At 40.2% G+C, this 11,553-nt stretch overlaps 1 protein-coding gene across 5 annotated transcripts; it reads left to right on the top strand.

Moving 5' to 3' along the window:
- The first annotated feature begins 2,177 nt into the window (after positions 1–2,177).
- Positions 2,178–8,736, top strand: LOC115686670 (probable 3-hydroxyisobutyrate dehydrogenase, mitochondrial). Of its 5 annotated transcripts, XM_056315733.1 has the most exons (7): positions 2,178–2,921; positions 3,457–3,545; positions 3,933–4,047; positions 4,609–4,759; positions 5,529–5,611; positions 6,352–6,447; positions 7,261–7,584. In XM_056315733.1, the coding sequence occupies exons 2-7, from the start codon at positions 3,484–3,486 to the stop codon at positions 7,390–7,392; spliced, it is 639 nt and encodes a 212-aa protein (XP_056171708.1). In that variant the 5' UTR covers positions 2,178–2,921; positions 3,457–3,483; the 3' UTR covers positions 7,393–7,584. The 5 variants fall into 5 exon arrangements, 3 of the variants coding, with proteins under 3 accessions (XP_056171708.1, XP_056171710.1, XP_056171709.1); XR_008817422.1 differs by adding an exon at positions 4,185–4,230 and having other exon boundaries at positions 3,457–4,047; positions 4,609–6,447; positions 7,261–7,304; XM_056315735.1 differs by lacking the exons at positions 2,178–2,921; positions 3,457–3,545; positions 3,933–4,047; ... (1 more) ...; positions 5,529–5,611; positions 6,352–6,447 and adding exons at positions 7,939–7,994; positions 8,144–8,213; positions 8,334–8,453; positions 8,550–8,736 and having other exon boundaries at positions 7,402–7,729.
- Positions 8,737–11,553: the final 2,817 nt, after the last annotated feature.

The raw sequence follows: 11,553 nt of genomic DNA, 5'->3' as shown, positions 1-11,553 counted from the left end.
GAGGACTTGGCGTGGGGGAGGAAGGGGGCCAGTTCGAGGAAGTTGAGGATGGAGGAGTTGTCCTTGATTGCGAGGGCGGCAGCATCGTGGGCACACGTTGCCATTTCGGCAGTGGAGAAGCTGCCTAGCCAGATCTCGCTAGGGTTCTTTCCCGGCTCGTGGATCCATGACACCCACTTCCCCAGCTCCGCATTTGCACCCCTTTTGTACACTGGGTGCTTGCAATTGCCCCAATTTGTCGACTCCGGCATCGTAGGCTGCTGCGCGCTCGGCAACGACCCCGACGGCCAGGGGCACGAGCTGACGCTGAAGGACTTCGGCTCTGAGTTCAGTGGTGCCGCCATAGACTATTTGGTCTCGGTTCTTTTTGTCCTCACCGACTCTCTCTATTCACGGCTTGACTTCAAATGGATACCTCTCTTTAATAATCTCCATTTATCTGTTTACCTGTTACATGGTAATGATCATATTCCCTCTGCATATTAGATCACTTACCCGAACGCGTGTTTCTATCCCTTGTTGACTAAAACTTAACTTCTTTGCACGTTTCTTGCACTTTTAATAATAACAGCTCTTTAAGCGAGTACAGGTGCAAGGATTGAAACTGACAAGATTAATTATCTTAGCATGCATCACCCATCTTCACAAACCACTCTCTCGACACGAGGCGAATGGGCTCCAAGAACAGAAAAAAAGAAAAAGAAAGAGCTACATAAAATCTAAATAGGCCATTTCTTATTTCGATTGAGGCCAAGAACTAGAGATGGGTGGAGACTAGGGAAAACGGTAATTTTGAAAATTATGGGTTAATTGGCATACATGACCAACATTAAACGGCGTATTCAATAATAGTAGATGGAGACGGGACCATGAGAATAGGCTTAACCCTCCCTCTTGTCGAGGACAAGGCTGCTCTTTGCTCCATCCCTCTATTTAGTGGGTATTCACATGAAAAAGAAGCCATCCATCTAGGCAACAATTAGACACAAATGCAAACATATTCCATGAAATGGATTAATGAACACTCAATAAATACAATACTCAGTTAGCACCTGCCGTCCTATTAGGCAATTTCAAGAAATGGATTCACAAACACTTGTTATGAACACGTTTTGTTTATTTTCTTGGTAACTTTGCCGCCCATGATTCCATATGCTTTTCCCGGGATTCGAACCTTAGACCTCGCCCGATCCCTTCCTTCTTTTCTATTAGGTTGTTCAGGATCGCAACTTCGCAAGTATACGAGATACACTGTCTTTTCGAATGAATAATAAATGTCCTCATATTAACTAACTTACAGCTCGAAAATCGGCGAAAAAGAAGTTCTAATTTTATAATTTGAGAAAGGAAAGATCGACCATCAAATAACGATTTCAATATAAAATACTAACGCAACCAATCATATCGCGATGCCTTTGCAAAATCATCTGGACGGTTTAATCCGTAACCACTCGTTGAATCATTATACGGCCTTGCTACGGATGGAAATGGATGGCGACTCACTTTGCTTGACCTCTTACATTAATGAATCTAACATTTAAAAAAATAACCCCTAATTCTCGGCGTCCCTAAATAATTGTCGAACTATCGGTCTTTGGAGAAAGAAAAATTAAAATCCGACAAAAAACATTAAAAGGTCACAAACGACATTATCGTATGATAATGTCGGGGGGCAGGCGGGTGGGGGACGGCCAATAAAAAAAAGGGGGGTGTACGATTTCCATGAGTTTCCGGGCATTATGCAAGAGAAGAGATTACCTCAAGAGACTGCGAAAGGACATTGCAGCAGTACTTGTTTGATTTTTTGGCCGAACTGCAGTGTTTTTTTTTTTTCTTTTGGGTCAAATCACAGCAGTTCTTGATTCGATAACTAGGTAGTGTTAGACTGTTTAGTACTCAAAGATAACAAAGCAGCATCATTGATCCCACACCAGTATCCTCTCTCTCCTCCCCTCCTCGGACCCTAGTAGCCGCTGCACAGTGGTCGTTTCTGCATGGGAGAATGTCGGTGGGGAAGTGGGACCCACAAAGAGAGACAGAGACCGAGAGAGGGAAAGAGGTCTTCTTTAACGAGAAAATATTGGGTACCACTAGGGATTCCGGAGAAATAACAAGTCTTAGGTGGCGACACATGTCCGAGGGGACCCACATGTCAGGAAGGCTTCCCGGTGGATGAGCTGAGCTGAGCTGAGAGCAGAGCAGCTGGGAGAAAATTTTTAAAAAACAGCCCTCTCTCTCCACACTCACTCTCTCTCTCTTTCGCGCTCCCAATCGAATTCAAGATCTGGAATTCGCTCTGCGCTCCGTCTCCCTCACGCCGACGAGCGAGGTCCGTCTCCTCGCCCCGACGCCGACGCCGCCTCACTCCGACGATTTCTCTGTCTTGCAGTTCGAGCCACGAAGCTTGGAGCAGCGGGAGCGGACAAGGCCCATATCCACAAGTGGCGCTCCGGAGTTTGGAAACCAAGCTTCCGAGATAATGCTTCACGAGTGAGTCGCGCTCCAATCCCCCTCCCTCCCTCCTTCCTCCTCTCTCTCTGCCCTTCTTTCCTTTTTTTTATGTGCTGTATGGCGAGTCGCGGAGCGAGAGCTCTCCTCTCTCTTCCCAAGCGCAAACTCAACGTGTCGTCTCCTCTCCTTCGACCGCCGCTGCCGGCGCACGGTCTCTCCTCTTCACCGGATGATGCACCGTCGAATCTTGGAGTAAGCAAAGCGAGCTCTTCGTCCTCCTTCTCATCCTTCTGTCGTACAAACCGCTTCAGTGTTGTACAGAACTAAAGAGATACGTTGTTTGTGGACGTTTGAGATAAAAGGGTGGCTTCGTGCTTTTGGGTTCTAGAATATCAACAAGATATGCTTATGTGAGCCAGTAATGAAGTCCTTGGCCTCGTTTTCTCTGTCTTGGTTCATCTTTCAATTGGGTACCGCTTGTTGCATTGAATTCTAATCCATGATTGGTGATATATAGTCTACTTGAAGAATATCAGACCTTTATGAACTGTGAAGTTGGTAGCCACAGTGCAGAGTGATGTTCAGTGGTAAAAATGAATAAGGACCCTCGAGTTTAGTGATGGTCTGTGGTATTACTACCCTTTGTGCTTGCAAGAAGTCTGAGTTGGCAAAAAGACTGGATGCCCTGCTTGTTTGCTTCTCCCGTGGGAGAGTTGGATCTTGTTCATATGTGCTGCCACAGCATCTTTTTGGTTTTTAAGTATGCTCTATCGAGCCATAGATTTCAAGGACTTTTGTTTTTGTTTTGAGTCAAGAACCTTAATCCATCATCGTCATGGTTTGCTCAATTTTTAGCTTCAACGATATCTCAAATATTGCCCTTTTAATTTACCATGTCCAGCTAAATCATAGATGGGGTTTTCCATGGTTAATTTCATATGACAGGTATGGTTTATAGCTTTTAGCTCTTGTTTGTTTCTGCTGAATTTGCTTTTACATTTACAGAATGTTGGCTTCATAGGCTTGGGAAATATGGGATCCAGAATGGCGAAGAATCTTGTTAAAGCTGGATACAACGTCGCCGTGCATGATGTGTAATGTTTGGGATTCTGTGAATCTAATAATCTGTAAATGCATTTCCTCGAAATGATAATACTCCAAAATGATCTCATTATGTTGCTATTTTGAGCTTCCAATGCTTTGACATTAACTGATTAGCTAGACCAACAAGGAGATGAATGTGTTATGAGCAGATTAGGATCAGAATCTTGGTTTATTCACATCCCTTAGGAGACGTTCAGAGAGTTCTCACTAGACGGAAGCTTATCTTTATAAGTAGTGTCCAGACTATCCTTTGACTTTCCCAGTAGCATCACCTTTTTCAATTTTGTATTCATGTATAATGGAACATTCTTGCAATCCAATTATTGTGGAGCATTTAGTGCCCATTTGTGTAAGTGAAAAAAAATTATTCCTTTCAGAAATGGTGATGCCATGAAGATCTTTACTGGCATTGGAGTCCCCACCAAGAAAACACCCTTTGAAGTTGCAGAAGAAAGTGATGTAATAATGACAATGTTGCCGTCATCTTCCCATGTAAGTTCTAAATTTTGTCTTTTATGTTTGTCCTTTTCTTGCAGTAGCCTTTCTGTCATCACAGTTATATTACAACTGCAGTTAATCTTTACGATTGTTGTATAGATTTTAAATAGAGAATATTGTCTTGGTTGTAGTTCTGATATGAACCAGGAGTTGTGAATTGAACTGACCAGAAAGAGGGTAAATGTTTCAACCTTGGGAAATAATATGTCTTAATGCTCAGAGGTCCATTCTTTCCGGCTATAAGTGATCTTATATTCGGTGGGAGATCATTGGCATTAACATATAGGCTTGGGTATTGATGAAGAGGTCCTGTTTTCCTATTTGAGGAGCACTTCAATTACTTTGGACTCATGTTAGGCATTAACTTTTTTATTTCATGCATCAATCGTAAGTGTATGCTAGGAGCATGCCGTACCACGGAGAAATGTATTTAAATCAATTTGCTCGGCGTGTACGTTGTTTATCACTGTGATTGTGGAGCCTTTCTCATAAAATTTGCCAGGTGAAAGACATATAAGGATAAAATTGAATAATCTATCTATACGATTAATGTAGGTATTTGATGTATACACTGGACCGAATGGATTGCTTCATGGTGGAAATCTCCTAAGACTGTGGTTATTGATAGATTCTTCTACGATTGATCCCCAAACATCGAGAAAGATTTCAGCACTTGTGTCTAACTGTACTTTAAAAGGGAAGAGAGGTAACGGGAAGTAAACTCAGAAGAGTTATCCTTTAAATAAAATTATTGCTTGTAAGTGTCATGCTTAATAGCCCATTGTTCCATCAAGATTATTTCCCAAATAGTGTGCAGTCCTTATTTCCTGAAAACTGCTTGACCGTCGTCGTCATCGTAACGTCCTAAAAATATGATTTACCAGGATATATGATTATTGCTATGGAGGCATACTTATGCCACATCTCCATGTCTATTTGCAAGAACATGCACTCTTTCAGTGATATTTAATGGAATGTATGTGGTAGTTATCGGTGCTTTTACTAGGACTTAATACTTTGGATGGAACGCCACCATTCTCACCATCCCCATAGTGTATGAGACAAATGGATGAGAAATTTAAGGTTTTCTTTTTTGTCAAAATAAGACTTGAGCATGTAATGTTCCATCAGGATTATCTTTGGAGGATTAAAATGCATATATCAACCCCTCCACAGATTCCTGCAGTGCAGGAAGCCTTGTGCACTTAGACGCCTTTTTTAATTGCTGTAATAAGTAGATATGGCATCTCAGACTTGGAATACTCAGATTGTTTGATGCAGGGCAAAGGCAACTACATACCTTGTATTAAGAAACTGAAGATGTATATAAGTCATACACATTCTATTACTGCCTTTTGAACATCATCTTTTGGTCCCAGAAGAATTGGTAGTTGCCCCCTTTGGATTTGTTTCTCATCTTTGTTTCTTGTGTTATATGTATATGCTGTACAAGCTTATATGTTGTAAATAAATAGATGGAGGTGGAGTTCCTATGATGCTGGATGCACCTGTTTCTGGAGGTGTTCTTGCTGCTGAAGCTGGCTCACTCACGTTCATGGTATACTCAGTATCTGCAATCGATAGATTCTGATATGATTATAATAGCTCAAGAGTATGAACTTGCTTTTGAAAGCACTCAGTTAAGAACTCTCAGTTGGTGTTTCTTTTGCTTTGTGCATGTAACTCTATTTCGATGAACATGAATTGATGGAAATATTTAACCATAGCTGCTCATGCTTTGGTTTCCAGAAAATAGAACCTTCATAACCACAATAATTGTGGGATCACCTACTTTATTCTCACTCATGTCAAGATTATCTCTTGTGGCGTCTTAGAGACAAAATTTCACTCGAAAAAGCTGAGAATCTCCACAATGGAATCACATAATCATATCTCCTGGTAATCATATTTTTTCTGTGAAATAAATGGATTAGTTAATACAGAAGCCCATAAGCAATCGTGCCTCCCTTGTAAAGTTTAAAAAAGAAGTCCTGGCCATGGTTTCTTTATAGTTTGAATAATTGGTAAATACATTCCTATTGATAGAGTTACTATTAGCTAGCTGAGATTTTGGTTAATATTCCAAAATCAAAGTTTGGTTTCTGTGGCCGTCTTAGATATTGCATTTTAGTGTACTGAATGAAACTAAATGCAGCAATACAGCTTATAGAAACAGCAGGGATTGGGAAGATAGTTAATGAATTTTCCGTAGTTTTGTGGAAAAGCGATTGCCTCAACACCCTAACTGATGCACTTCTCTTGAATGTTCTATTCGTTAAGTAACATGGCATTTGGCAGGTTGGTGGTTCAGAAGAAGCTTATCTGGCAGCAAAGCCGTTGCTCCTCTCCATGGGTAAAAGCACAATTTATTGTGGTGGAGCAGGAAATGGTTCGGTGAGTTCCATCATTATTGGTGCAATGACTCATAATCTGTGTGCATCTACGGGAAAGTGTTAATTCATGTACTGCTCATGGATGGTACAAGCCTCAATAAGTATTCAGTGACTGCAAAAGGAGAGAAACATTGCGAACAATTTTGAAAGTTCCTTGCTTTCTTTATACCACTGCTAAAGCTGGAATTGGTTGTCTGATTTGCCGCATAAGAGGATGTTGCCACTTATGGGCTGAATACTGATGCTTATACACCTAAAGCTTGTTGTCATCAACAAATAAGATTGAGATGGGGGTTCCCCTTGGTATCAATACATATTACTAATCATACTCTGAAGGTAGAATTTCGCTTGGTTGCTGCTTTAGTCTTGCTTTCACTTAATATGGTTAGTGGCTAGTTCTACTTGGTTTGCATTTACCAAGTTCTACCTTGCATTAGAATAGAATATCCATCTTGTCTTCTGAATTAATTCATAGCCATATCTGAAACTGAAAGGTTGATAAATGCTTAGTGTACGAAAGACAACTGAAATCAAATTGAACAAGACATCAGCAAAGCATCTTCTTGAGCTCTTAACGACATGCACTACATTTTTCTAGTATTCAATACCCGAAGATTTTGACAATTTTGTTCCATTGACTAAACTGATATCAGTTTCCAGAGTTCCTCAATGTTTTAGCACACATCCGTCATATGACAACATATATTGAAGAGACAATAGAAGTACAAAATTTGACCAAATGTAGTAATTGTTCACAATTACTCTCGCCAGCCTTTGCCTGCTTGTAATACTTTCAATGTCCTTTAATCTTTAGGCAGCAAAAATCTGCAACAACTTAGCACTGGCTGTGAGCATGCTTGGTGTATCTGAGGCACTTGCTCTTGGTCAGTCTTTGGGAATTGCTGCAAGTGTTTTGACAGGAGTGTTCAACTCTTCAAGTGCTTGATGTTGGAGTAGGTACTATTTGGTCACTTTTCTGTGGCACTAGTAGGGTTTATTGTGGCTTCTCTTTCTCCTGCACTTTTTTTTTTATCTTCAAAGGCTTGTAGTCATTTATCCACAGCATTTAGATGTGGCTTGGAGATATTGTTGGTGTTGAGAAATCATAAGCCGCTGTAATGTGTTTTGCAAGTTTGAATGACGGTGTCCTCTCTCTCTCTCTCTCTCTCTGTTTTTTTTCCTTTATAAAAGTTGTAGTAATGCCCATGGAAAATGACTTAGGTGAAAAAGTGGGGTATGCCATTCGTGTTGAGGATGTGACTGGGCCAAACACGGTAATTAAGGTGAGACTGTTTTCGATTGTCAAGAGCAAATTCTTTAGGATACTATTTTTTTAATGCTGACTTTTCTGAAGTAGTGTTGTTGCTTTTAATCTGGGACATATCTCAAATTTTGTTGGTTCCCTGATAAATTATAATCTATGCCTTTTCGTTTTGGTTTTGTGCTCCGTCATGTATAATTGTTTTTTTTGGTGGTCACTACCGTGTTGCAGTACATGACAGATGGAGTGCTTTTCCGTGAAACACTGAAAGATTCCGACCTTGAATGGTACCAGTATGACAATGTATGAGCAACTCTGATCTATTACTTCTTGTTAAACTGGGTTGGAGTGGATTTGTAAATGTATGGAGAATAACCTATGCAGACTCAGGTTCTTCAAGCAGAGCCTTACATTTTGTTGTTTTTACTTGTTTCAGGGTTATCGTGATGGATGAAGCACATGAGAGATCACTGAACACTGATGTTCTCCTTGGGATATTGAAAAAGGTGGTAGCTTGAGGTCGCGATTTTAAGCTCGTTGTAACATCTGGTACTTTGAATGCACAAAAATTTTCAAACTTATTTGGCAAGTAATAATCACATTTTATGCTCTTGATGGGCAATCAGTTAGGTTGCCTAGATGAGGTTTTGACAATTGTCTCGATGCTCTCGGTGCCGTCTGTATTTTTCCAGCCAAAAGATAGAGTGGAGGAGAGCGATGCTGCAAGGGAGAAATTTTTCGTTCCGGTATCTGGCCACTTAACACTGCATAATGTCTATCAGTAGTGGAAAAGTAAATAGTACAGAGGGGATTGGTGTAATGATCACTTTTTGCTTGTCAAGGGCTTGCGGAAGGCTCGAGAAGTGAGATCTCAATTGCTGGATATTCTCAAGATGTTGCGAATCCCATTAACTTCAAGTTGGCCCGACACAGATGTCGTTAGGAAGGCCATCTGTCTCTGCTGGAGCATATGAAGAAGCAGGAGGAAGAGAAGACAGCCATGGAGGAAGAAATGGAGAACCTGAGGAGATCGCAAAACTAACCACAATATATCGTAAAATTATAAGTCTAACTGCAATAACTCATCTCGCACTGAATATATGGGGAGATACTGCCTTTGCTGTGTAATAGTATTTGACTTCGCAAATTCACTCACCGCTTCACCCTTTTTCATGTGCTATGCAAACTTTGCCTTGTATTTAAAATCTACCTCGCCTCGTTCCCCAACTGCAGTAGTATCAGCATCATTCTAGTTTTAGAAAAATCAGCTTTCAGGCAATGGGCATTATTACAGCAACTTTTATAAAGAAAAAAAAAGAGAGAGAGAATTATCGAGAGAGCGCGACCAATGAACAGTGTGCGACCAGCGGCTTTTAGGCAGATTTTCGTCGGGTTTCGGCTCGATTTTGGGACTGCCAAATTAGAATTCTTGTAGTGCTACGAATGAGCTTTCTTTTAACTATAAGCTCGCTTGGAACGGAGTTTAGTGGAGAAAGTTATGACGCAACCAACTTTCGTGCTCAAGCTCCGCGTTGCGGATAATTTGGCTAGTCTTTATGTCCATTTGTGTTATTCGAGTGGCGAAGTCCAATTTTTGAGTCATTGAGCTGCGTATATATATAGAATTGATAGTTTAGGGTATTGCAGGACCGTGGGATTTTACGGAACTCGATTTGGACTTACGGTTTGCTGGATATGAATTTTTGAAGTTGAGAGCGCGCAGTGAACAGTGCGTGACCAGTGCTCCCAATCCGTGCAAGGAACATTGAAATTAAGATTGTAGAGATATACAAAAAGAAGACACTAATATTCAGACCTCAAATGTGGAATTTATTTACTGAAAAAGAAACAACCACTTTCTTCCCACAAACAGAATGCAATGTCGACAAATACAAAACACGTTCACAATAACACATTATGGCAAACTCATGACATCCTTGACCTTCAAATTTCCAAATAACATGTGAGCTACTATAAACATCGACAACACAGTTTCTTCAATCTCGAATTTTCTTTCTTCAGCTTTGCCGCATCTTGTTTCTCACGTTTTAGCTGTGCCTTGAGAGTTTTGACTTTAACATCCATCGAATTGCCATCATCCTCATTATGAGTCGACACTAGTTCTTCTTCGACATTGCTTCGGTGAAAATTTTTGGACACACTCATTGCCGATTGACTGGTTTCCACATCAACCTAAATAAAAAAACTGCAATTTTCCCCTCTTGTTGTAGTTGTATCTCGGGCAGCCATGATATCTTCTCCCCCAATTGTCTTTCATCCTTGTTATTCATAAAGGAGATTTCAGGCCATAATAGCAAAATAGATATGTATCGTTGTTAGTTGGAGGAATCGACGTCATTGACAGTGACAAATTCGCCGATCCCTTCATTAATTCGCTACACATTCTGAAACTTCAAAATTGACCAAAACTTGAACACAAACTTCAATAAATCCATGTCAAGAATGCTGAACGGTTCTTAATTCAATGATCCACGATACCTAGCCAGAGGAAATAAGGTCACAAAGTCAACACCACCATAGTATTTCCAAAGTTCAGCTTCTGTGGACAACATAAGCTTTCTAATTCATATCTCTGCTGTGTTTCAACTATAAAATGGATTATACGCATGTCAGTTCACTAAAATAGAAGACCCACAAGTCCTCTGAAGCTAAAGCCAATATATAAACTAAATCGACAAATTCTAAGAGAATTTCCATGCCTAAAGCAAAACAAAGTTATTTGGAAAAGAGACATGTAGAACTACTAGAACCCACATCTACACCACGAGTAGCGTTTCCAGCAAGAATAACAATGGCTCTAAACTGACCATAAAAAGAATAAAAAAATAAAAACAATGGCTCTAAACTGTTTATATATTCTTCAAGTGAACATTATGGGGCTGCTTTAGCCTAACGAAGCACGTCTTTCTCGGAAGCTCCTCGCCGGAGAGCCTCGTCAAGATTCTGCTGGGCTTTGAATGCCGCAAATCCATTTCTTCTGAGTGCAGCAAAGAATTCACAGGAAGAGAGCGAATCAGCAAAAGTTGGGAGTCATGAAAACAAAAACAAAAAATAAGATTCCCAGCACATACAAATGCAATAAATCTTCACCTCACTTCAGTCTCCACACAAAACATAACTATGGAACTATGGATTACATAAGGTGCACAACGCAACTTGTCAAGATAACAATTATAAGCAGAATAATTTCTAAATTTCTTAGACCACATGGTGTATATGTTAAAACATAATACAGAGGAACTCATTATTGAATTAGATTAATGAAGAAATAGCTATATTGAATAAGCTGCGCAGTGCAAAGATAAGAGCAGTCACAATCAACAATGAAGACCAACACCACCAAGACCTGGATCTGAAAGAAGTTAAGATGCCTTTAAGCAATGGCAATTCTGATTCCAAGAAAAGGAATAACAATCTCCATGGTCCATTGGCCGTTTCCTTAATTTACATACATGCAATATCTATGTGATGTCCATCATTGAACACAATATTGGTGATCAGACACTTCAAAACATCAAGCAGACAACACATGCAAACAAAACCCATATGACCATTTGAAACCCACTCGACCAAACACGTATCTTCCTGTTTGTTGCCGTCTTTGTTTTCTAAGTCCACTTTTTCAACTGATGCCGAGTTAGGTACGTGTTATTATTTTCAGGATCATAAACATAATAACTAACTAGTTATGTCAATCAAATGGATAAAAGGAGCTTGTCAAAGGCTCTAGAAATAGCTTTTAACTTGTCTTATGAGACATTTACTTCTGAAGGTCTTTTAAGAGCAGACGTTGTGATAACCTTTGAAATTTAAGAGATAACGGGA

This window comes from Syzygium oleosum, unplaced genomic scaffold (assembly GCF_021117445.2).
Source record: "Syzygium oleosum isolate NSW1041296 unplaced genomic scaffold, Sole_v2.1 Sole_v2.11, whole genome shotgun sequence".
In the NCBI taxonomy this organism is placed as follows: Eukaryota; Viridiplantae; Streptophyta; class Magnoliopsida; order Myrtales; family Myrtaceae; genus Syzygium; species Syzygium oleosum.
Note: the sequence above shows the minus strand (reverse complement) of the source record. Positions and strands in the feature narration are given on the sequence as shown.

What these genes read in the sequence shown, in the direction of transcription:
- LOC115686670 (XM_056315733.1), top strand. Translation starts at nt 3,484, where the DNA reads ATGGGATCCAGAATGGCGAAGAATCTTGTTAAAGCTGGATACAACGTC. An exon ending in TGTTGCCGTCATCTTCCCAT is followed by an intron (nt 4,048 to 4,608) that starts GTAAGTTCTAAA and finishes CGATTAATGTAG; the next exon opens with GTATTTGATGTATACACTGG. An exon ending in CTGGCTCACTCACGTTCATG is followed by an intron (nt 5,612 to 6,351) that starts GTATACTCAGTA and finishes GGCATTTGGCAG; the next exon opens with GTTGGTGGTTCAGAAGAAGC.